Raw genomic sequence first — 26,154 nt, forward strand, 5'->3', positions numbered from 1 at the left:
CTGAAAAAAGCAAACCCTATATAATGAATTAACAAGTATCATAAAACATTTACAGAAATTCAACTCTCCTGCAACACGCTTAAAACAAGTTACTAATCACTCCCCAGATAACACTATTTCCCTACTTACGCCACATCCCCTCATTACCAACAGAATGGGGAACCTTCAGTCCATATGTATTCAGACAAACGTTACACTTGATCACAGTGAGTGTGGCTGGAAGACAGGAATTTCCTCACCTGTACTATTCATCAACACACATATCCATATCATATTCTGTTCAACTCTTTTTCATTATAGGTCATATTCTTCTTGTGGACTGTTATTAATACGTCTGGATTATAGACTTCAGAAGTTCTCTAATAACTTCCAAAACCAGTATGTACAACAAGCAACGAACATTTACAAAATTAATTTTAACTAGCACCAATTGGACCTTCAACTTAACATCCTTCAGCAAGAAGTGTGTGTCGTCTTCACAAAAATATCAACTGTTAATAAATAATTTAAAGACTTCAATTCACAATTGTCGCTGTACTTTGAATTTAGAGAGTTTTTAACATTTTAGATTCATAGATTTTAATTTTCAGCTGAAGATGACCTATTGGGCCCAAGCACGTCTTGTAAATTATATATTGTTAATTTCAAGACAAAAATATTTACGAATACCGTGTTTGAATATTTCACAAAATAAGCCATTGCAGTAATTATGAGTGTATCAAATTCATTTTAGCTGTTACTACTACTATTACTACTACTACTACTACTACTACTACATTATGAGCATCAATGTAGCCCCCGATGCACAGTTATATCACTATTGCTACAAACATTACGCTTTTGTAAATTATACATTGTTAATTTCAAGACAAAAATATTTACGAACACCATGTTTTAATATTTCACAAAATAAGCCATTGCAGTAATTATGAGTGTATCAAATTCATTTTAGCTGTTACTACTACTACTACTACTACTACTACATTATGAGCCTCAATGTAGCCCCCATGCACAGTTATATCACTACTGCTATAAACATTACTCTTGAAGTTCGACACGCCGGGCTGAGTGGCTCAAACAGTTGAGGCGCTGGCCTTCTGACCCCAACCTGGCAGGTTCGAACCTAGCTCAGTCATGGTCAGACCGGGGTTGCCATCTCACCATCAGATACCTCCTCAGTAGTAATCACCTCGAACCAACCCTCAGGACCAGGCAAGAATCCCTGACCTGGCCAGGAATCGAACCATGGCCTCCGGATGAGAAGCAGGCATCTAGACCATGGGGCTGGACACTATTCATTAGCCAATTGCAAACTCTTACTCTTGCAATGAAATCTGTACGCTGCATGTTATAGACTTAGTGAGTCCGGTAAAATCGTGAACGTAAAAATTTTTTGCATTACGTGCTGACGAATGTACAATACCAGTTTTCTGATCTACTTGCTGAAGCATCTTATGTGGATTGACTTAGTCTTGCCTGTTTATCTAGTAGTCTCTCCTTTGTGAGAGTTGTTCTCCTTCACTGTGTTCTCGTATGCTACGGAACTAGCATTACACCACTTGTAAAGGAGTTGTTGCACATAACTTTTTGATATTACTGTTGAACCGGGATACCGTCTATGGAATTTTCAAAGACACCTATTAACTGGTTTCTTCTTCTTGTGCAAACAACATTTGGCCAAAAATATTTTCTGTGCTGTATAGTACTTAACCATCGTGATAACACACTTTTAAGTCCAATAGTTATTAGTGAACTGAGCGAGAGAGCTAAGTGTTTGCTGCATAAGCTGTCAGCACTTAACACGCCAAGCTTGACAAGCCATATGGCGCAGGCTTTGGGATTCCTGCGGCCTGTTACCAGAAGTATGAAGTCTTAAACTACACTCCTCGCCGATGACCTTAGATGCTAGGCCCCTTTAAACAAACTATACTCACTGTATTATAAATTAAAATTATCATTACTATTTGTGACCTCAAGACAGTTTCATACGATTGGTATGGGTGCTGCTGCTACTCCTCATTGTTTTCGTTCCTCCTCTGAAGCGCGACGTGGGTCCCTTAGATGGTGATGCTGTCTTTCAGGCCAGGAAATTATTATTATTATTTTTTTTTTTTTTTGCTAGTTGCTTTACGTCGCACCGACACAGATAGGGCTTATGGCGACGATGGGACAGGGAAGGGTTAGGAGTGGGAAGGAAGCGACTGTGGCCTTAATTAAGGTACAGCCCCAGCATTTGCCTGGTGTGAAAATGGGAAACCACGGAAAACCATTTTCAGGGCTGCCGACAGTGGGGTTCGAACCTACTATCTCCCGAATACTGGATACTGGCCGCACTTAAGCAACTGCAGCTATCGAGCTCGGTAGGAGATTTGTGGTGAAGGTGAGAATGTTGGCTGCGATGCCCTATACTAGGCACTGTCCCGGCATTTGCCTTAGTGCAGGAGAATGGGAAACCACAGAAAACCATTCTCAGGACAGCTGACGGTGGGAACCAGCTCCTCACAGTAAGCGTAGATCCACGGTACAGCCGTGGCCACCGTTCCTCTGCTCCATTGGTTGGGTGGAGTGCAGAGCTGTTGGACCCCGGACCTCCTTTGCAACCGCTGCCCTGGTATGTAGTGGAATAAGCCAAATTTTAGTCCCGTGGGAGTTCTTTTACGTGTCAATAAATCTACCGACATGAGGCTGACATATTTGGGCACCTTCAAATACCACCGGACCGAGCTAGGTTCGAACCTGCCAAGTGAATGAATTAGGTTCGTGCATGTTAATGTATCGATATTTAAAGCAGGAAGCTAACACAACCAATAGTGAGGTCATCATCTACTCTGATGACTGTGCTGGCCAACAATAAATATATTTTTCGGGCCTGTATTCTTATGCTGTTTGTTCTCTTGGAAAAGAAATCCATTACTCACAAATATCTGCTCAAAGGCCACACTCAAAATGAAGGAGACTCGGCTCATTGATTGAGAAACAGGTGAAACGTGGAGCTACTCGAGCTGCAAAGAAAGAGTGTGAATCGTTTTGTGTGCACGAATTAGGATTTTCTAAAATGCGAAACACAGTGCTTCTGTGATCTGTCCTCTTAATCTGACAGCAATGAAACTGAGATATGTGAAAGTTATGAAGGTTAAGAGTGATTCTTCATATTCTATATTTTAAGAAGTCCTATAGTGAGGATTTTCCAGAAGGAACTGTAATTAAGAATACAAAGATAGTTGAAGACCTCCCCCTAAAACCAGCATTTCTTCCCAAACTAAGCGTAGCTCCTAAGAAGAAACAAGACCTTCAGGATATACTGGGAAAGAATATTGTCCTAAAGGCTTACACATACTTTTGTACATCTTTGTAACTTCAGTGATAAGTTAACAAGCTCTGAAATCATCTTCACTTTATTTACAATGATGACCCGCAGCTGATGCCCACTAACGTTTTTTTGCACTGCATTAAACTCTTACTTTTTCAGTATGTTCAATCAATCAATCAATCAATCAATCAATACTGATCTGCATTTAGGGCAGCCGCCCAGGTGGCAGATTCCCTATCTGTTGCTTTCCTAGCCTTTTCCGAAATGATTTCAAAGAAATTGGAAATTTATTGAACATCTCCCTTGGTAAGTTATTCCAATCCCTAACTCCCCTTCCTATAAATGAATATTTGCCCCAGTTTGTCCTCTTGAATTCCAACTTTATCTTCATATTGTGATCTTTCCTACTTTTATAAACGCCATTCAAACTTATTCGTCTACTAATGTCATTCCACGCCATCTCTCCGCTGACAGCTCGGAACATACCACTTAGTCTAGAAGCTCTTCTTCTTTCTCTCAATTCTTCCCAACCCAAACATTGCAACATTTTTGTAACGCTACTCTTTTGTCGGAAATGTTAGGGAACATGCACAGTGGCGACATAACCACCACCAATATTATTCTAATTTATGTCAAGAATGTCACTCTGATTTGTGTCTTACTTCAATGATAACATTATTTGCTTTACGCCACGAACCTACTACGCTGGCATAGCAGGGGGAGAGGTGATACATCCACGTGGGGCATCCCAGGTGGCGGATAGGGGGGTCCTAACCGGCTTGCCGGCGGACTTGAGGGAAATAAAATACCTCTCGCGGACCAAAAACACCACCCCCTGCGGGTCGGGGACGCACATGTAGAATACACCCGCGGTATCCCCTGCCTATCGTAAGAGGCGACTAAGAGGGGCCCAAGGGCTCTTAACTTGGGAGTGTGGATTGGCGACCACGGGGCCCTTAGCTGAGTCTTGGCACTGCTTTCACTTACTTGTGCCAGGCTCCTCACTTTCGTCTATCCGATCCGACCTCCCTTGGTCAACTCTTGTTCTTTTCTGACAGTATTAGAGCATTCGAGGCCTAGGGAGTTTCATTTTCACGCCCATCGTGGCCCTTGCTTTTCATCGTCCGTTACTTCATTTTTCGAAGTGACGGATCCCTTCTTTCTTCTCCTTTTTATTTCTCTCTCTCTACCCCCTGTGGGTGGGGGACACAGACGAAAAATACACCCACGGTATCCCCTGCCTGTTGTAAGAGGTGACTAAATGGGGCGACCAAGGGATGATTGAATTAGAACCATGAAACTACTTTTGATTCTACCATCACGCGGGGAACACCATGGGTTGCCTGTACTTCCGAGTAGTACCACTATATTAGGTACAAAATAGGTTTGTGATTAGTAGCAGCAGAGAGTGGTTCACTGTAGGTTTCCAGTACCTGTGAGTCATACCCACGTGAGCAACACCACAGGTCTGGGCGTTGCATGTGATTAGTACCACTATATGAGCGGCGCCGTGGGTCTGCGTTGCTTGCGATTAGTACCCACTATGTGAGGAACACCACGGGATTACCCTCGCCCGTGATTAGTACACCTAAGTGAGGAACGCCATCGGTTTGCGTTGCCTATGTGAGGTCGTCGCACTGACCATGCGTAACCTCGTAATCTGCAGGCCTTCAGGCTGAGCAGCGGTCCCTTGGTAGGCTAACGCCCATCAGAACTGTAGTGCCATAGGGTTTTTCGTTTAATGAATTGCGTCTACAATGGTATCATGAAATACCAATATAAATGGTCCGTTATTGGACATTATAAATTTTCCAGCTAACTCATTCTTGGTTGCCAGCGTTTCGCCCTCGTGTGCTAGGGTGGGCTCATCAGTTGGTACCTAGCACACCTACCAATACGCTGGCTAGTGCATACCGTGGAGGCCACTGCGTAGGCTAACTGGAGCCACCGGCAGTGCCAATGCACTAAGAGACTTTGTCTCATTATCAAAAATTGATGCCTGCTTGGCCATCAGATGATATAGATGTTGATTCCCATAGGGAATCTGAAATATTTCTCCTGAATGAGTAAATTTATAATACCAATATAAATGGTCCGTTATTGGACATTATAAATTTTCCAGCTAACTCATTCTTGGTTGCCAGCGTTTCGCCCTCGTGTGCTAGGGTGGGCTCATCAGTTGGTACCTAGCACACCTACCAATACGCTGGCTAGTGCATACCGTGGAGGCCACTGCGTAGGCTAACTGGAGCCACCGGCAGTGCCAATGCACTAAGAGACTTTGTCTCATTATCAAAAATTGATGCCTGCTTGGCCATCAGATGATATAGATGTTGATTCCCATAGGGAATCTGAAATATTTCTCCTGAATGAGTAAATTTATAATACCAATATAAATGGTCCGTTATTGGACATTATAAATTTTCCAGCTAACTCATTCTTGGTTGCCAGCGTTTCGCCCTCGTGTGCTAGGGTGGGCTCATCAGTTGGTACCTAGCACACCTACCAATACGCTGGCTAGTGCATACCGTGGAGGCCACTGCGTAGGCTAACTGGAGCCACCGGCAGTGCCAATGCACTAAGAGACTTTGTCTCATTATCAAAAATTGATGCCTGCTTGGCCATCAGATGATATAGATGTTGATTCCCATAGGGAATCTGAAATATTTCTCCTGAATGAGTAAATTTATAATACCAATATAAATGGTCCGTTATTGGACATTATAAATTTTCCAGCTAACTCATTCTTGGTTGCCAGCGTTTCGCCCTCGTGTGCTAGGGTGGGCTCATCAGTTGGTACCTAGCACACCTACCAATACGCTGGCTAGTGCATACCGTGGAGGCCACTGCGTAGGCTAACTGGAGCCACCGGCAGTGCCAATGCACTAAGAGACTTTGTCTCATTATCAAAAATTGATGCCTGCTTGGCCATCAGATGATATAGATGTTGATTCCCATAGGGAATCTGAAATATTTCTCCTGAATGAGTAAATTTATAATACCAATATAAATGGTCCGTTATTGGACATTATAAATTTTCCAGCTAACTCATTCTTGGTTGCCAGCGTTTCGCCCTCGTGTGCTAGGGTGGGCTCATCAGTTGGTACCTAGCACACCTACCAATACGCTGGCTAGTGCATACCGTGGAGGCCACTGCGTAGGCTAACTGGAGCCACCGGCAGTGCCAATGCACTAAGAGACTTTGTCTCATTATCAAAAATTGATGCCTGCTTGGCCATCAGATGATATAGATGTTGTACCAACTGATGAGCCCACCCTAGCACACGAGGGCGAAACGCTGGCAACCAAGAATGAGTTAGCTGGAAAATTTATAATGTCCAATAACGGACCATTTATATTGGTATTATAAATTTACTCATTCAGGAGAAATATTTCAGATTCCCTATGGGAATCAACATCTATATCATCTGATGGCCAAGCAGGCATCAATTTTTGATAATGAGACAAAGTCTCTTAGTGCATTGGCACTGCCGGTGGCTCCAGTTAGCCTACGCAGTGGCCTCCACGGTATGCACTAGCCAGCGTATTGGTAGGTGTGCTAGGTACCAACTGATGAGCCCACCCTAGCACACGAGGGCGAAACGCTGGCAACCAAGAATGAGTTAGCTGGAAAATTTATAATGTCCAATAACGGACCATTTATATTGGTATTATAAATTTACTCATTCAGGAGAAATATTTCAGATTCCCTATGGGAATCAACATCTATATCATGGTATCATGAATCCAAACTTTCTTTTTATGAGTGACAAAGCATGGTTTCATTTGAGTGGATATGTCAATTCAGAGAACAATAGGATATGGGATACAGAGAACCTGCATATTTTAGAGCCAAGACCCCTCCATGATCTGAAGGTGACGAATTATCTGTCAGATATTTTTTCAAGAAACGATTACTTCCGACCCTTACATTCACAGCCTTTTCAAACAATTTTTTGCAGAAATGACTGAAGAAGAAAACAGACATGGCTATTTCCAGCAGGAGGGTGTGCCAGCCCATACGGTGCATAGCTCTAAGCAACAATTGCGGGAAGTGTTCGATGATGATCAGAATCATCTAGGCCTACATATAACGATGGAATGACTGTAGGCTCAGTAGCACCAACTAGGCCTATGTCATTGGTGGCGATTGCGAACAGTGTGTATATATTATAATGGTCCACCTTATCGATACTCACAAATGTAACTATTATTCACATGTTTATTTCAGGTACATGTTTCGGGTTTGGAAAAGTTACACATGTGAGAATGATACGGGAGACCATTAGACCTATAATACATAATATTGCAATAGTCAATACGAACCAATCGACCAAAAATGGTCAAAATCATAAATTCTGTGAACAGTGGGACACTCAGTACAGATCCCTGTGGTACTCCATTTTCCTGGACGTAATATTGAGAAAACAGATTCCCTACACAGACTTGAAAGAATCAGAAGGATATGAAATTCTAAATAAATATTGGTAAATTTCCCCAAAAGCAGGCTCCTCAAGTAGAAAGAGAGCAGATGCACCACAGAATTGCAATATTTATCAGGAGTATTCCTCAGAGGTAGGAAGACACGATTAAAGCAACATATGGCGATTCATGTTGCCAAAGTGAGTAGTGTCAGTGAAGTGTAGTAAGAAATAAAAAAGGGTAGGGTAAACAAAAAGGAGACGTTACAGTAGAAAAGAGAGTGCCTGCTAAGTGTACCACAGGATACACATTATATGATTACATCGGCCTAAACGGTAAAAAGGTAAAAACTGACACTTCGAGAAGAGATTTTCCTAACATTATTAGCTTCTGCAAAACACCGTGAAATATGATTCAGTAGTCTACTTAAATTAAGAACATGACGTTCAGGTCTACCCAGTTGCTATGAAGTGCAATCCCAAGCAATTAGTTCTGAAAATACATTGCATAAGCAATGCAAAAGCTGATAAAGGCTATAATAGTTAATGAACTCACACGGCTTTGCAACATAAAGTGGCATGTGATCTCATTCCCGTCAATGATGATAGTTGTATTCCATTATCAACCCTGACACACAAAAATACCATCATTTTCATCAGCTTCTACGTAATATCAACATATAAAAGCGAGACAATATTCTTACATGTAGCCTCAATTCATTTACAACCATCAAAGCCAACAATATTATTCAGCATGTGTTTAAAAAAGGAGTATAAGCAGAGAAAGAAACACACTGCAAGTAATACTCATTGTAACATTCAGCAAATTTACGCAATATTATCTAAATTGCAAATGTAACGTGAAAAAAAACTTACATTCATATTCGGTTGGAATCCTTTTTTTATCCTCCAGCAGTGCGGGTTAATTCTCTCTAAATATTTCAACTCTTCGTTATATTGTCTCACCACCATGATGTCAAAATATGTATTACTTACTACACACTAATAATACCCACTTCAAAATCAACGTTTTGGTTAAATACCACAAATGACACACGGCCAAAACAGCCGGTAAGCCAACACGAGGTCAAGGAATACTGAATTAAGATATGGCATGCTTGCATCAGCCACTAGAAAATTACACAACCCGCGACTGCTGCGACCTCGCGTGGTTAACAAGGTACTAATGGGTGAAATCCAAACTGCAGAGAATAGCATGGTTATATCGTAGTAAGAATTTCCTAGCCTTTCTTAGTTGCTGCTGTTGTCGTCGAAGACAAGCAGATGGACTATAACATCTTATTCGACAGTTTGTGGGAAATAATCGAGAAGTCAGACAATCACTATTTACTTTTACTGGTGGAAGTAATTGAATCATTCATTTAGCATTAAACAAGTACAACAGCCTTCGTCATGATAAGTTCAGAAGTTCAGAAACGGATTACTTCTATAACAGAACTATATACCTACAACTCAATATATCTTACATGCTAATGGATGCACTTAGCCTATGTATCAATATACATTTATGCTCTGTAAAAACAACACAATTGAAGCCTTCTATGGCTCAGGCGGCAGCGCATCGGCCTCTCTTCCGTGGTTCAAATTCCGGTCACTCCATTGAGATTTGTGTTGGACAAAACGGAGGCGGGACAGATTTTTCTCCGGGTACTCCGGTTTTCCCTGTCATCTTTTATTCCAGCAACACTCTCCATTATAATTTCATGTGCCAATCATTAATCATTAACCATTGCCCAGAGGAATGCGTCAGGCCTCGGCAGCCGGCACAAATTCCTATACTCGCACCAAGGTTGGGGCTTCATTCATTCCACCTCTGACCCGGTCAATGACATGAAAACAGGTGGTAGGTTTTCATATTCAAAATCAACACAATTATACTAAAGAAAAATGACAAATATGCGACTAATAACACATTAATTATAATATTGTATGAAAAAAGTCCATGGGCGGTGCAGTCATGCTGTTGTCCATCCACGTGCTCAGTCAGACCATCTGTCACATCTGACAGAGGAGCCGCATCCAGTGCAATGCTCAGTTGCCATTAACATGAAAACTGAACAAAAAATGTTAAAGATATCGTTGATGAATCTAGTTATACATGGGTTGCGCATTTCAATAACTAGATACCGATATGTTTTATATATAATCATATACGGTAAAAGACATTACTCTTTCTGAAGGTATAGAATCATAGGAATTAACACTCGAAGTTAGTGTAGACCTCTCAAGTCCTCTTCAATGTACTCGGCAATGGAGTGCCGGTGCAATGGATTTGCCAACAACCATTTAGGGTTAAGGCGTTGTCTAAAAATGTTCAGCGGGAGCTGACGAAATTAGAGGCGAATGTGTCTACCAAGTCGGAGAAGAAACAAACTCTTAGCCAATTAAAGGAATTTATCATGTGAAATAAATTTATAATGTGTTAAGAAGAAAGCCATACTCATCACTGTTGACTAAGTAAATGTAACTTTAAAGCGTTCCGGTCTGTGAAAAACACTTCCGGTGAGTTAAAACGCATATAAACTAGGTCCTATAACATAGGCTACCTGTAAACGCACGCACGCACGCTCACACACACACACACACACACACACACACACACACACACACACACACACACACACTAATTAACGAAAAATGACATGTTTCGTTCTAAAAGAAAATCGTCAGATTCTATCAAATCATGTTTATATACAGAATGGTCGGAAACAACTGAACCGGTTATATGAGCGTTATTGGGTTGGTCATACTGAAAAATAACATGAAAGAAAAGAAGTTCGATATCTCACGCGGTTGTCATTTTATCAGCTGCTAAAGTTAACCAATCAGATCGCTTCGCGGGCGAATGCAAATAGGGTTTGCTAAATCTGCAGTTGCTTTAAAGCCGCCTTGAGAGCATCAATCGAAGAAAAGAACTTCTTTAGGAGAGGGATTTGATCATGGACCTCCGAGATGACAGGATCGCGCCATAGCAAGTACGTAACGGTGACACCGCCTAAAACTTACGGCGTGCTTATGTTTTCTGCTGATTTCTCGGCATTGGTAGCTGATATGGGATCAGTCACTTACGGAAAGTGCTTTAAGTAGTCATGTGGTATGAGTACAAGGGACTTGGACTCACATTGCAACGCAAGCCCATTCTCCTTGCCGCCTTTTGAACACACTAAAGCGGAAGAGAGGATACAGGCCAGGGGAAAACGTGGATGAGACGGTGTTGTCACGTGGTAGGAGTGGGCAAGGGGGCGAGCGTTTCATGCCTCCTGTCAGCACGAGTTACGGCAATGTTGTCACAGATGCGGAGTTGCCATACTTATTCAGTAGATGTCTTGTTCACGTGCGTGCAGTTACTGTTAGAGAGAATAATAACCAGAAAGTTGGAAAACCAAAGTTGCTAGATCGATTTAAAGATAATTTAAAGGTTACCCCACAGGTAACATTGTTTTTTAGGAAAGAGGTAAAAATATACAAGGATGTTGGAAAATATTTATCAATTAGCAACTCAAGGAAATGCATCATAGAGTCCCAGCCTATAAGTAGAGGAAAAGTAAAGGAACATAGTTTAAATTCTCTTGATGATCATTTGGATAATATAGAAAATTCTAGTATGGCAGAGGGGCAACAGGGTCTTGACCATGGTAAATTATTTGAAACAGACGAACGGGGTTTGAGATTTCTCCTGTTAAATTGTCAAAGTGTAGAAAATAAGCAATTAAAATTCAGTACATTGATGGAATCTTATGATATTGATACCGGGATAGGAGTGGAATCATGGTTTAGAGAAGGGGTAGGTAATAGAGAAGTATTTCTAGGAGGCTATACAGTCTATAGCAGAGACCAAGGAGATGAAATGGGTGGTGGGGTGTGTTTATGCTGGTGAAGGAAACGTATTGCTCACATGAATGGTTTACCAAAGAAAAGGATGAAATATTAGGGATACTATTAGTTTACATGAAACTAATCTCATGTTTAGATCCGTATTGAAATTTGCTATAATATGCTTACAATTTTGTATTTTTTATTTTTCTAATCCACCTTTTCAAAACAATTGATTTTATGTTGTTAGAAATTCATATTGCTACAACACTCTTTTATAGGGACATGTTTCGCTTGGTTTCATGCATCCTCAGCCTTTGTAATCATCTCAAGGTTAAGACCTGTCGTTGTTAATTTGCTTTGACAAATTTGTGCTTAATTATAATTCGAAAATTAAGTAGTAAAATACATAAACATAGGAATTTGTGAACACAGTAACAGTTTAACAATATTAATGAGAATACTAAAATGGGAATATTCGTTATTCTAAAGACATTGACATCCAAAATACAGTAATGTTTTCATAATGATGAAAATTTGGCTATTTTGTTTCTCAAGTTCCATTTTATTAAAAATAATTGTTAATTGACTTCTTGTGTTAAATTTGGATCGTAATTTTTGTTAAAACTTATTGGTGTCTGAAGATTAAAATCTTGGATACGTTGGAATTCTGCTTCTGGTTAATTTTGAGGCTTGCTACTGTAATTTATTAGTTGTGAACGGTAAAATGCTAAACTGGGTTTTTTCATCGAACTAGTCTTGTTTTTACGATCAGATTTTACTTTGGCAGTAGTTCGTGTTTATGAGGTCTTATTCGAAAGGGACGTTAATCCAAAATTCGTGAGGTGTTGATATGTTTTATTGATTCAAATAACTACTGTGCCTCCTTCCGCAGTGTCAAGAAATCTGCGGCCTCGGGGGGGGGGGGTACTTCAACCTCGGAAACAGGTCACAGCTCACAAGGACTCATGTTTGGTGAGTACGAAGGATGTTCCAAGTCCTCCCGATGCCACTGTTGGAATAAATTGACAAATGACAAGTTGAGCAAGAGGAAAGACCAAAGAAGAAGACCGGAATAAGTAGGTCTGAAGACAGAAAGGACTGCTTCAAAAATGAAAATTAAAGAACGTATCTCGAGGCTATAGGTTGAAATAAGGAAACCAGTCGCTTGTCCGCTGAATTTGAGGAAGAATGTGGTCTAGAGAAAGCAATCGAACTTCTGAAAGCCCTAGATAATTCTAGAAGAGAGAAGTGGGTAACAACTGTAAGGGACCTTAACTTCACACACTCCAGCAGAAAAGCAAGTTCGATCCAGCTTCCAAACCATTAAGAAGTGACTCCTCATTTAATGTGGTAACTATAGCTAATCACCTCGTCTCAACATCGCGGGTTTCAGGGGATAAGAAATTCACTAAGCAGGTTAAATCGGAACTAAGACAGAGAAAATAAGACACCCAGCGAAATGGCCAGTATACAAGTCCATTTCTTCAGAGGAGGTACAAAAATGTTTGGATACACTCAGAAATGGTAAAGCTGCAGGACATGATGGCATATACCTATAACTTATAAAGAAGTGTGGTCCAGCAACCAAACGTTGGCTTGCTTCTTTCTTCAGTGATGTTCTGCAATCGGGCCACCTGCCTTCTCTATTCAAGACAGCTAAAATTATTGCTATCTTGAAACCAGGCAAGGATCCCAAATTACCTCAAAGCTAGAGATCCATATTTTCCCGTCACCGAGAGAACCGAACCCGATGTAAACAAAGAAAAATAAATGTGTATCCGTATGTATCCATCCGCGGTTTAAACGTTGATTGGAGAATCACTGGGCTACTCTCGGACACATGGCAGAAACCACGTGGGCAGTCTTGAAACTGTCGTTACTTCGCTTGATTGCGGCGATTGCATCAGGATTAGCTCTACATTGACTGTTGCCGGATACCACTGACTTCAACATGTAGTTGACACGCAATTGTGATGCGGATTACGGGACAAATTATACTCACTGTCCGCGAGAAATAAACAATGAATGATACATGGCATACATATCAGAAAAGAAAGGTAGATTTGAATTTATGGCCGAAACGTAAATACGTAATAAATCAAACATAACAGCACATATGAGTAAAACTTCACAAATTTAATATTCTAATCAAATCAAATTCTAGCGAGGATCTTATAGCAGAGAAAAGGCAATATTAAAACAATAAAATGTACATTACTTTACCTAATCAGAATATGATAAAGGACGAACGCCTTCCAAATCGACGCTTCTTCTATTTCCCAGGTGTTCTTACCAATCCTTGGTGCAGTCGTTCGCTGCGCGTGGTTATAATGCTCCACTCCGAAACACAAGTGAACTCGGATGTCAGCTTCGCAAATCCTTTAAAGCTAAAGTCTGGTATTTCTTACAAAATTTATGAAACACATTCAATCCAATGCCACTTCTCAAAGGTTTCTCTTAGTGATACTTAACGAACTCAACTCGGTGATCCACATTGTACAAGAACAAGTAATGTTTTACTCACTCACTCACTTACTCACTCACTGACTCGCTCACTCACTCATTCACTCACGCACTGTATCTGCTTGCTTCCCAAGCTCACAGCTTAACAAAATGGCGGGTCAAGCATGAGGGCATGCATCCCTGGTGCTCTTCAATTTGAAATGCTTCTTTATATTAAATAACATTGAATACAAATAGTTTTTTGTACATTTCTCTGACTTAAATTATTTGAGGAATTATATTTCGGACATTTTACATCTAGGATCGCATTAGCCATGATGTGGCTAACGAACTAGTTTCATGTCTCCGCGTAGGTGTCACGCGGCAGCACTAACCAATAAACGTTAACCCAAGTACGTGCTTATGTTTACATCACGACTGGTTCTCTGGGTGAAATCTGTATAGCTCTTCTAAGTGTTACATGTAAGTTTCTACTAAGACTGATCAACAATAGAATAGTTCCTGCAATTAGACACCTTATTCCACTTGAGCAAGCTGGTCTCCGGTATGGTCGATACTGCGGTTACCAGGTTCTCCCTTTGACTTCCTTCTTTTAAAAAGGATTCGAGAGGAAAATGAAAAATCTATCTGTGTTTCTTGATCACACATTTGCTTATGATACCGTTTGGATTCTAAACCATGTCTCAAAATTTTCAGCCTGATAAAAAAATGTGCTCAGTAACAGATTTTTACTAATTCGTACACAACATTCCCGTAGCAGATTCCATAAACTTAACAATGCCTTGCCACAGGGGTCAGCCTTGTATCCCATTCTCTTCAACTTATACAACCATGATCTCCCAGAAACCGTATCTCGCAAGTTTGATCTATACGGACGATATCAACGTCACCGTACAAAGAACAGACTTCAGTGAGGTGGAAGACATTCTATCCCAATACCTTGACAAGTTGGACGATTATTTAAAAAAATGGCGCCTGAAACCTAGTCCACTAAAGACGTAGTTACGTTCCACCTGCATAACAGGATGGCAAACTATCAACCTACGATCAGGTTCGGAAGAAACACACTACAGTGTAATATCAACCCAAAATATCTGGGTGTAACTGTGGATAGGTCCTTAACCGATCGTCGCCATCTTAAGAAACTGGCTGCTAAGCTTAAAAGCCGTACCAACTTGCCGGGTAGACTAGCTGGTACGGTACTTCACGGGGCGCAGATGCGTGTACATTAACAACTTCTCTAGCAATAGTATATTCACCAGCTGAATATTGCTCAATAGCTCTCACACTAGTCCGGTCGATGTCCAGCTGCATTACGCAATGAGCTCTCCACTCCTACTACTCAATCGTTACCATTACTGAGCAACATTCAGCTTCCTCACATCAGAGGGCAAAGAGCCCTTATTAGACTGAGGACCAGGATACTATGACCGTCCAATGGCAAGTGAGTCAGCTGTTGAGCCATTGAAGGTCATGCTAAAGGAATGGTTAACAGGAATTACTCGGAAATACATCCAGCTGGGTCAAATATCTAGAATAACTCGCCCATTCAGACAAGAAATGGGATGGATATAAGATGAGGAATGAAATTCCTAAGCTCAAAACCCCGTGGTCACCGCACGCTTACAGTCACGAAATATTATCTTATAGGTGAGCAGAGAGTAGCAAAATAATTTCACATTCTCAACAGTATTAAGAAGTAAGTCGACTATATGATATTCAGGTCCAGCGGTGTCATGAAGGAGGCCATGAATTGATGCCATATGTAACAGGATCAAGGCGGCGCTGAAGAGGTTAGGTCGATTACATACGTCATAAAGACAATGGTGAAGTGTTCCTTTGTACATCTTTCCAGTCAGATGGGATCACGTTATCTTGGAATTCGCATTCGAACTGTCATAAACAGATGGAAGAGAGGTTACAAGTCAGTGAGTTGAGCCTAACGTATGGAATGCAGACCGATATTATTAGTATAACAATGGTAATGAACTTTTGTTTTATGAGTAATGTATGGCAGATAAAAACGGAGATTGAAGGTTGAACTGACAGTAATTAGCACGTCTTTAAAGGGAACGTCTACGTTCGCAGAACCTAAAAGAAATATTAGAGAACGTGATATATAAAATAATATTACTGTGTCGAATAGCGATCTGAAGTTTTAATACTGAACAAGGGAAGTTTCGGAAATAACTGTGAGATAGTGTAAAACGCCTGTGTCACTGTGTTAATTTTGTTTTCCTAAGTTTCAGGTCCATGGACTCAAAAATGTATGAAGATTTTCCCAATGATGTAATGATGGAAATGATTATGAGGGCTTAAACATTCCGATATCCTGACAGGCCCGGGAGATAATGCCGAAGTGAGGGCCAAAACTATGACCAATGGAGCAAAGGACTGAGAGCGGTATCACCTAATCTTCACTGATAAGTACCAAGATTTCGTTTTCTTTACCCTATTTTCTTGTAGTTGCATAGCTGTAGAGTAGAATGTATTTTTCCTTTCATAATGAAGTGACGTAAATTTAAACAACTTGAGTGACCTAATGCGACTATCATTTAGTGCCCGGTTACTTGTGATTACGGTTATGTCCGAGGTGGTAATATTAAGATCATCTATTACACGCAAGATTTAGCTTGTAAATACGTGCCTTACCGCGAGTTACTCGGAATCTTCTTCACGTTTACGGTGAATGGAGGAATGCGGTGTCTTCATTAGTGAACCATACTTGTGTTGCACGAATACTTCGTGAGGTGACTTTATTTTAATATTTATTTGTAGAAGGTCTTCTGCATGATAATACAATACGTGTTTATTGCGTAGTGGCGAACGTTTCGTGAAATTAGTGTTGCGTTGATTGCGATTTGGTAATGATAAAAGAGATTCTTCGGGAATGCTTGTGAATTCTCTTGGGTAAGTAATGTGTGAATATGTATGATGTGCTTGAACATGGTGAATAATAAGGACAGGGTCGTCCATAAAGTGTTTTATGATGAATTAATATTGTTATGGGAAGTGTCTCGTTGGAAAATAGATAATGGGAGTGTGATAAATAATTGTTTGAGAGTTAGAGATGGATTTAAGCGCTCGTCATCCAATTAAGAACCCAGAATAGGCAAGCATTTGTGTCGTTGTTATTTGGTGATGTAAGATGTCCGAAGGTCGAGCGTAGGGATTGTTATATGATCATCGAAACACTGTTTCGCGACGGGATACGATGCAGATACCAGTTAATTTGAGGAAATGGTCACTAATTAGACGTTTTCAACATTTAATAAGCATATGTGTGAAGTAGAAGGTCGTATTTATCGAATTGTTGTCACCTGGTAGTAGATTGTAGTCTTGCGTAGTTGCTTATAGTCTGTTTCCCGTAGATAGTGTGCCTTCAAGATTTTCTTTCAGGAGGGCAGTGCCGGTGGAAGCAGTTACTGTTAATCATTCTTTTGGATTATTTATGATTTGTAGCGGCTAGATATTGTGTTCTATTTAGGTGGCTGATACGGATTCCTGGGACATGCTGTTGTTGAGTTATATCGATATGAGATCCAATTATTATGTGGGTTTTCCTACACTGTGTGCACTTTATGGATGTTGATATTGAAACTGGTCACCATTAGAGAACTCAAGTTGGTTAGCAATTAGGTAATTTCTGAGATAATGGATAAAATGTAGGGTACTTTAAAATGAAATCTTGGATAAGTGAAGATAAAAGCAAGTGTAGTTTATAAAAAAAAAATTTGAATAAAATTTTATTCGATCCTATTATTCATTGCGGGCGGACAATTAATGATAAATAATGATGATTTGCCTTCAGCAAGTTCCATATTCGTTTCCATCAAGTTAGTATTTTCAATCAAGGTTTAAATAATGATGTTTTTAAGTATTTAGCCAACAGAGATTTTCGTTCGTCTATCTAGCTATTATCCAATCATCATACAATGTATTATTATTGTACTGAGTTAAGTTTTGATTTCATTAAATTGGAAAAGGGTCCTTCCAAGAAACTAATATTCGTTTCCTTATTTAAATGAGATATATTTAGCCTTGCGAAGTTTAGTGGATACTATTATTACCATAATCATGAACGTCTTGCGTCAAATGCTAGTCCAACTGCAGAAACAGTACTTGGATGTCCATGCCCTGGGTGGGGAATTATGCGTCACGACTGACTTTAGCTGAGGCATATCACAAGAACCTACGAACCTTCTATATCCCCGGGCAATGGACGGGTGTAATACTGAAGAACAGTTACCTCCCAGTACATCAGGATACAGATTAAAATGCCGTAACGAGACTGAAATCAGGGAAACCTGCCTGGAAGACAGCAAAGAAATTAATTAATTCACATTTTAAACCTGATGAAATATGGAAATATGAATTGTCTCAATCGCACCCTCACGGCATTGTCAACATCAGGGATCCAACTACGAAGTTGCCTGGGTTCAACCTTCGTCGCTCCACCTGGACCACACTAAACAGGATACGCTGCGGATTTGGAGGAAGTGCTTCTGCTCTGCATCAGTGGGGCTGGAAAGACTCTCCAGATTGTTACTATGGTACGCAAACCATCGTGCATATTCTGAAGTACTGCCCTCTGCGAGCATTTTCTGGTTCCATCGAGGGCATACATCGTATGAACCCTGAAGCACTCTCTTAATTGAAAGAGCTGGACATTCATCTATAAGAGACTGAAATCCCTCCACATTAACCTTTTTAATGTGGACTTTGTACGGTATCAATACATATTTTTAAGGTGTATTGTAACGGTTCGAATCCCGTAACATGATTAAATCTGCATTATTATTATTATTATTATTATTATTATTATTATTATTATTATTATTATTATTATTATTATTATTATTATTATTGTTGTTGTTGTTGTTGTTGTATCGGGAGGTACACCCCAAATCCGCGCATTTAAATTTAGCGCCTAAAAGAACTTCTCTACTGGTGAAACAGTGAAATTTAAACTAGGCTAACTTATAAATTTACTCAGAAGATTTCACCACTAAAATATGATGTAATTTTGTTATTGTGAAGTTTCCTGAACTGACTGTATTTCTACTTGTTTTGTTTGCCATTCATCAAGAAGTTTGGACATTCTTCCATAGATGTCACTACTAAAAACTATGCTCATGCACCCTGGTGCGAAGTGAAAGAACTTTTGATTTAAAGAAGTTTGGTATTCATAAGTTTTTTCTAATTGATGTTCATTTATTTTTGGGTTGGCAATATTTATCTTTTCCTTCCGCCAGTTTTGAATCCAGCCAATCCCTAATTTCTGTAATTAATTTTCTACAAATTACAGTCTTCTTCTTCCTCTTCGATTTTGAGTGTAACTTTCAAAGTACCCAATAAACATGAGAGGTTGTGGCTAGTTTAATCTTGAATGGTCTCGAACTTTCCCCGAGGGTTTATATACTGCGGATTTTCACGTCTCTTGGCCAATTGATCGTCATCTCTTTGAGTGTCTGTGTCAAGCAGGAGGCGGGAGGCCTCTTCGTCTGCTGCTAGAACTTCTACAAGGTAATGGCCATATAACATCTTTCTTTCTTGCTAGCTCCGCAGTTTAACCCGAGGGAAAGGTCCGAATCATCCATTATGTAACCTTCTTTTCTAAAAATGTAACTTTCTGCCGTCTAATGTAATAACTTCATTAAATCTTCAACTGTAAATCGGGGATAGAGAATGATATACCCCCTCGAGCTCCCCTTCGTCTTGGTTTGAGGTGCAACGCTTTTGTTTCTGCAATGTATTAAAGTTATTTCAATGCGAGCAACCTCAGTAGTTTGGGAATAGCCCCTGTTTCGTCGGCCAAGCGCCTTATAGATTTTCAAATTTGTGGAGCTCAGTCTTTGACTCCATTCAAGTTGTACTCGGGCCGTTTATTTAACCTGTTCTTTTTCACTAAGGCCCTATAAGGTGGGTACTAGATACCTCTGTGTAATTAGATTTCTATTTGTAAATAGTGCCTTTTAGGGTCAGTGATTATTCGATTTTCATGCTATGTTGCCTTGAGTATGCTTGGGAAACTGAGAGCACATTAGCTCTTTTTCAAGTGTTGTAAAAGTGCCTCTGGGAGGCTTGATACGGTATTGTAAATTACGGAACAAGTGCTCCATGTATTAGGGGATTTCTGCCCTAGTAAAATTGTGCTCCTTTGTAAATTTGAGCTAGGAGCTCAGGAATAGTAAAGTGAGGGCTTGAAACCCACCACCAATTTTGTCGTTCAGAGATTTGTTTAATGTTGGATACTTGTACCTGTAAGTTGTGAAGTTTTGAATTTTGAAAATATAACCTTCAGTTTAAGTTTTAATTAATTTTGACATTGTAGTTAGACCCATTCACCCCGACATCTTCTTTCACCTCTGCGATCCACGGGTAACGCCGTAACAATTATTATTATTATTATTATTATTATTATTATTATTATTATTATTATTATTATTATTAAATTCAATTCTGTAATCTGATTTCGTTATGCAGTAATTGATTATCGCTTGCTTGATTGCAGTTAATTTGTTATGTATATATATCTGTGTGTAGATTAGCATTAATGCATGTAAAGTAAGAGTTGCTGCATAATGTCAGATATAGGTATATTGTGTGAAATAACTTTTGACATTGCAACATTGTGTAACTGCTAGCGTAACTGTCGAGTCATCGCTCTGTCAATGTGTGCATTTAGCGATGAGCTCATTTTTAGGGAAGTTCCTAGTGTGCCCCAGGCAATTTCAACATAGTATGTAACATTTGGAACCGGGTGGGAGTAACATCATAGTTATTTTTGGAGATTACGTGTGGGTATCAGCTAATGCTTATATAAGCTGACTGTATATTATAGCGTCAATCATATGGATGGAGAGGCCTCAGTCGGTCAGTTAGCTGGAAACAGTTGGATGAAGGAGTTGAACGGAGAGCCTTGCCATGAAGTCAGTTTGATACAGAGCCTTGCCATACGGAGTTCTACTGAGACGGTAGTAGTCAGTCTGTGAGATGGAGAAGCAACAGTCATATGGATACTTGGTCGTCAGTCACCATATAGAATAAATGTTCGGAGTGTTTTTCGCGTATTTGTTAGGTCGAGTTTTTGTGTCAGTGCTATGATAGCCAAATATTGAATCGTCGTAATGAAACTAACGGTTATCAGTGAATTACTTGTAAAGTTGATTGGGAAGTGTAAATATAATTTCAAATCATGCTATATCTCGTCAATGAAACAAAAGGATACATCACTGAATTAGGCTTGAGATACCTACAGGATACCAATTCAAAGAAACACGTCGTAATAACACTCAAAGTATTCGACGTACTGTAAATTGAACCAGTGAGGGATACATTTATTGTACAACTTTTAAATGTCCGGTCTAGAGGAATTCAAATTTAATGCCTAATTTGCCTAGTTTTTTCAATTGTAATGTCATAGTTTTATATTAGAATGTAAATTATCGCAGCAAGTCTTACTACTTTTTGACATAATTTAAAGAATATATTTTGTTCAATATCTAATTAATTTATCGTTTTATTTCAATGGTAAAATTAGATAACCTCAAATTTACTGGAAAAACAAAGCGAATATCTCCTTTTCCTAGAATCTATGTGTTATGCTGTCTAAGTAAGCTTATTACCCCACACCCCAGAGATATTCTATTATTGCTGCATTGGGTTGTAGCTGGCGCCCATCAAATATTGTATGTGTAAGTAATCAGGTAAAAACTAAGTGTGAGTACATAGTCCGACGATTGAGTATTTTATTTCATGAATGTTTTAATATTTGTTTCATTTTATTCAATTTCATATTTTATATATGTGAGTGGAGTAGTCGCAGTATATAGAGTCAATTGTACATCTTTTGTCAAGAACTTGTACACAGAGTGGATTGTCAACTATAGCATCATGCGCTAAATCTTATCTTACTATATATAAAAATGGATGTATGTGTGTAAATGACACATCTCCTCCTAAACCACTGGAGTAATTTCAATCAAATTTTGAACACTTATTATTTGGTATCCGGAGAGGAGCACTGTGGGGGTAAGCCACCTCTAGCCCCCTTAGGAGTGGGGGGTAAGGGGGTCAGTTAAAAATAATCGAAAATAGTGTCGAATCCGTAGTTTCTGGGGTCGCTGAGGTGAATAGTGACACTCCCGATATTTTAAAAGTTAAATTTCTGCTCCCATTTGGGTGGGGGGCGAGGGGGGACTGATGATGGATGTATGTGTGTAAATGACACACCTCCTCCTAAACCACTGGAGCATTTTCAATCAAATTTTGAAACTTATTCTTTGCTATCTGGAGACGAGCACTGTGGGGGTAAGCCACCTCTAGCCCCCTTAGGGGTGGGGGTTAGGGGGTCAGGTAAAAAAGAATCGAAAATAGAGACGAATCCATAGTTTTTGGGGTCGCTGAGGTGAATGGTGACACTCCCGATTTTTTAAGAGTCAAATTTCTGCTCCCATTTGGGTGGGGGGCGAGGGGGGATTGATATATACAATTAAAGGAAAATAGTGCCGAATACATAGATTTCGGGGTCGTCGAGGCTAATTGTACACTCCGGATTTTTAGTATCAGGAGACAAACCACGTGGGGGTAAGACAGCCCAGGAAACCTTAGGGGCGGGGGGGGGCAAGGGGGTCAGGTATACAAATTAACGAAAATAGTGTCGAATCCATACTTTTCGGGGTCGCTGAGATGAATAGTGACACTCCGGATTTTTTAAAGTCCAAGTTCAGCTCCTTTTGGGGGGTGGTGAGGGGGGAGTGATATATAAAAATAAACGAAAATGGATGTATGTACGTGTGTAAATGACACATCTCCTCCTAAACCACTGGAGTAATTTCAATCAAATTTTGAACACATATAATTTGTTATCTGAAGACCAGCACTGTTGGGGGTAAGCCACCACTAGCCCCTTAGGGGTGGGGGTTAGGGGGTTCTGGTAAAAACATAATCGAAAATAGTGTCGAATCCATAGTTTTTGGGGTCGCTGAGGTGAATAGTGGCACTCCCGATTTTTTTAAAGTCAAATTTCTGCTCCCTTTTGGGCGGGGGACGAGGGGTGGATTAATGATGGATGTATGTGTGTAAATGACACACCTCCTTCTAAAACCACTGGAGCAATTTCAATCAAATATTGAAACTTATTCTTTGCTATCTGGAGACTAGCACTGTGGGGGTAAGCCACCTCTAGCCCCCTAAGGGGTGGGGGTTAGGAAGGTCAGGTAAAAATAGTCGAAAATAGTGTCGAATCCATAGTTTTTGGGGTCACTGAGGTGAATTGTGACACTCCCGATTTTTAAAAAGTTTAATTTCTGCTCCCATTTGGGTGGGGGGGGGGGCGAGGGCGTACTGATATATAAAATTAAAGGAAAATAGTGTCGAATACATAGTTTTCGGGGTCGTCGAGGTGAATTGTACACTCCGGATTTTTAGTATCAGGAGACAACCCACGTGGGGATAAGACAGCCCAGGAAACCTTAGAGGCGGGTGGGCAAGGGGGTCAGATATACAAATTAACGAAAATTGTGTCGAATCCATACTTTTCGGGGTCGCTGGGATGAATAGTGACACTCCGGATTTTAGTATCAGGAGACAAACCACGCGGGGTAATACACCCCAAGAAACTTTAGGGTAGGGGGGCAAGGGGCTCAGATACAAAAATCATCAAAAGTAGTGTTGAATCCATACTTTTCGTGGTCGCTGAGATGAATAGTCACACTCCGGAATTTTTTTAAGTCCAAGTTCAGACCCCTTCGTATTAGGGGGCGATGGGAGAGTGATATATGAGAATAATCGAAAAGAGTGTCGAATCCATAGTTGTCGGGGGTCGCTGAGATGAATAGTGAGACTCCGGATATTTTATAAGTTCATTCGCCTTTGGGGTGGTGGGGCGAGGGGGGAGTGATATATAAAATTAATCGAAAATAATGTCGAATAATAGTTTTCGGGGTCGCCGAGGTGAATTGTACGCTTCGGATTTTTAGTATCAGGAGACAAACCACGTGGGGGTAGGACACCCCAGGAACGCTTAGGGGCGTGGGGGGGGGCGATGGGGTGAGACATATATATCATCGAAAGTAGTGTCGAATCAATACTTTTCGGGCTCGCTGAAATGAATAGCAACACTCCGGAATTTTTTAATGTCCAAGTTCAGCCCTCTTCGTTGGGGGTGATAGGGGAGTGATATATAGAAATAATAGAAAATACTGTCGAATACATAGTCTTCGGGGTCGCTGAGATGAATAGTGACACTTCGGAATTTTAATACCAAGAGACAAACCACGTGGGGGTAATAAACCTCATGAAACATTAGGGGCGGGGGGCGAGGTGCTGAGATACACAAATCATCGAATGTATTGTCGAATCCATACTTTTTGGGGTCGCTGAGGTGAATTGTGACACTCCGGATTTTTTTAAAGTCCATTTTCTGCCCCCATCGTCGTGGGGGAGATGGGAGAATGATATATAAAAATAATCCAAAATAGTGTCGAATCCATAGTTGTTGGGGTCGCTGAGATGAATAGTGAGACTCCGGTTATTTTATAAGCCGTAGTTCATCCCCCTTTGGGATCGGAGGCGAGAAGGGAGTGATATATAAAATTAATCGAAAATAGTGTCGAATACATAGTTTTCGATTTCGCCGATGTGTATTGTACACTTCGAAATTTTGGTATCAGGAGACAAACCACGTGGGGGGAGGACACCCCAGGAACCCTTAGAGCTGGGGGGGGGGGCGAAGGGGCTGTGAAATAAAAATCATCGAAAGTAGTGTCGAATCCAAACTTTTCGGGGTCGCTGAGATGAATAATGGCACTGCGGAATTTTTTAAAGTTCAGCCCCCTTCGTGATGAGTGGCAATTGGAGAGTGATATATAAAAATAAACGAAAATAATGTTGAATCCATAGTTGTCGGGGTCACTGAGATGAATGGTGAGAGCCAGGATATTTTACAAGTCCAAGTTCATCCCCCTTTCTGGTGGGGGTGAGAGGGATTCAGATTTAAAAATAAGCGAAAACAGTGTCGAAGCCATAGTTTTCGGGGTCGCTGAGATGAATAGTAACACTCCCGATTTTTTAAAACTCAATGTTTAACCCCCTTTAGGGGGAGGGGGAGTGAGATATAATAATAATAATAGAATATACTGCCTAATCCATAGTTTTCCGGGTCGCTGAGATGAATAGTAACATTCCGGATTTTTAAAGGGCAGCTTCAAATATGCCCCCTTTGGCATAGAGGGTGAGAAAGGGTGAAAAAATAAATGGTCAAGAATGCCCAAGGTAATAGTCGTGTGTATGTTCCAGTATGACTTACTACCTGGAAAACATACTGTGGGAGTAAGACGCCCCTAGAACCACTTCGGAAGCGGGTGAAATATATAATCCATATTAATAAATAGAAGTCAGTTTGGCGCGATCTATATATACTGTACTATACATATATAAATTAAGGCATAAAAATGAAAACAGACGTGAATTAATGAGACCATTCTAGGCATCCTAGAAACTTAAAACTTGGTACCAGACAATCTGATGACTTCAAGATCCCTAGAAAAATCTAAAATTCTCAAAATTCTCTGAGAGGGACACGTTGGGAGTTTCAAATCTGCATAAGAACACAGTAGGTGATATTTATCCTGAACGATAACCTATAGGTTTCATGGGCTTAGAAGTTCCCTGAAAGTCCTAATTTTTAACCCCCTCCCCCATATCAAGATGGCAGCACAATCTCCCAGACGAGTTAGAGAATATAAATTTGGCAAAATTATAGCTTTTTACATGTAACCAATGGAAATTTTATGAGATGTTTAAACATTTTATTTTTTACTCCCGGAAAATATCGAAACATGGTGGCAATTTTAATGACGGTGCAGACCTTCCTTTCGAGGTAAATGAAATGGCGTATGGCTTTTAGTGCCGGGAGTGTCCGAGGACATGTTCGGCTCGCCAGATGCAGGTCTTTTGATTTGACACCCGCAGGTGACCTGCGCGTCGTGATGAGAATGAAATGATGATGAAGACGACACATACACCCAGCCCCCGTGCCAGCGAAATTAACCAATTAAGGTTAAAATTCCCGACCCTGCCGGGAATCGAACCCGGGACCCCTGTGACCAAAGGCCAGCA

The 26,154-nt window shown here is 40.4% G+C and overlaps 1 protein-coding gene across 1 annotated transcript in view; it reads right to left on the reverse strand.

Annotated features, from left to right (window-relative positions):
• The window catches only part of RtcB (RtcB RNA ligase), a 61,430-nt gene extending 52,600 nt beyond the window's left edge, over positions 1-8,830 (reverse strand). Inside the window, exon 1 of the mRNA XM_067146652.2 lies at positions 8,608-8,830. Within this exon, the coding sequence (XP_067002753.1) occupies positions 8,608-8,703 (96 nt within the window). The 5' untranslated portion in view covers positions 8,704-8,830. The remainder of the gene's footprint in view (positions 1-8,607) is intronic.
• Between the last annotated feature and the right edge of the window lie 17,324 nt (positions 8,831-26,154).

This window comes from Anabrus simplex, chromosome 4 (genome assembly GCF_040414725.1).
Source record: "Anabrus simplex isolate iqAnaSimp1 chromosome 4, ASM4041472v1, whole genome shotgun sequence".
Taxonomy (NCBI): Eukaryota; Metazoa; Arthropoda; class Insecta; order Orthoptera; family Tettigoniidae; genus Anabrus; species Anabrus simplex.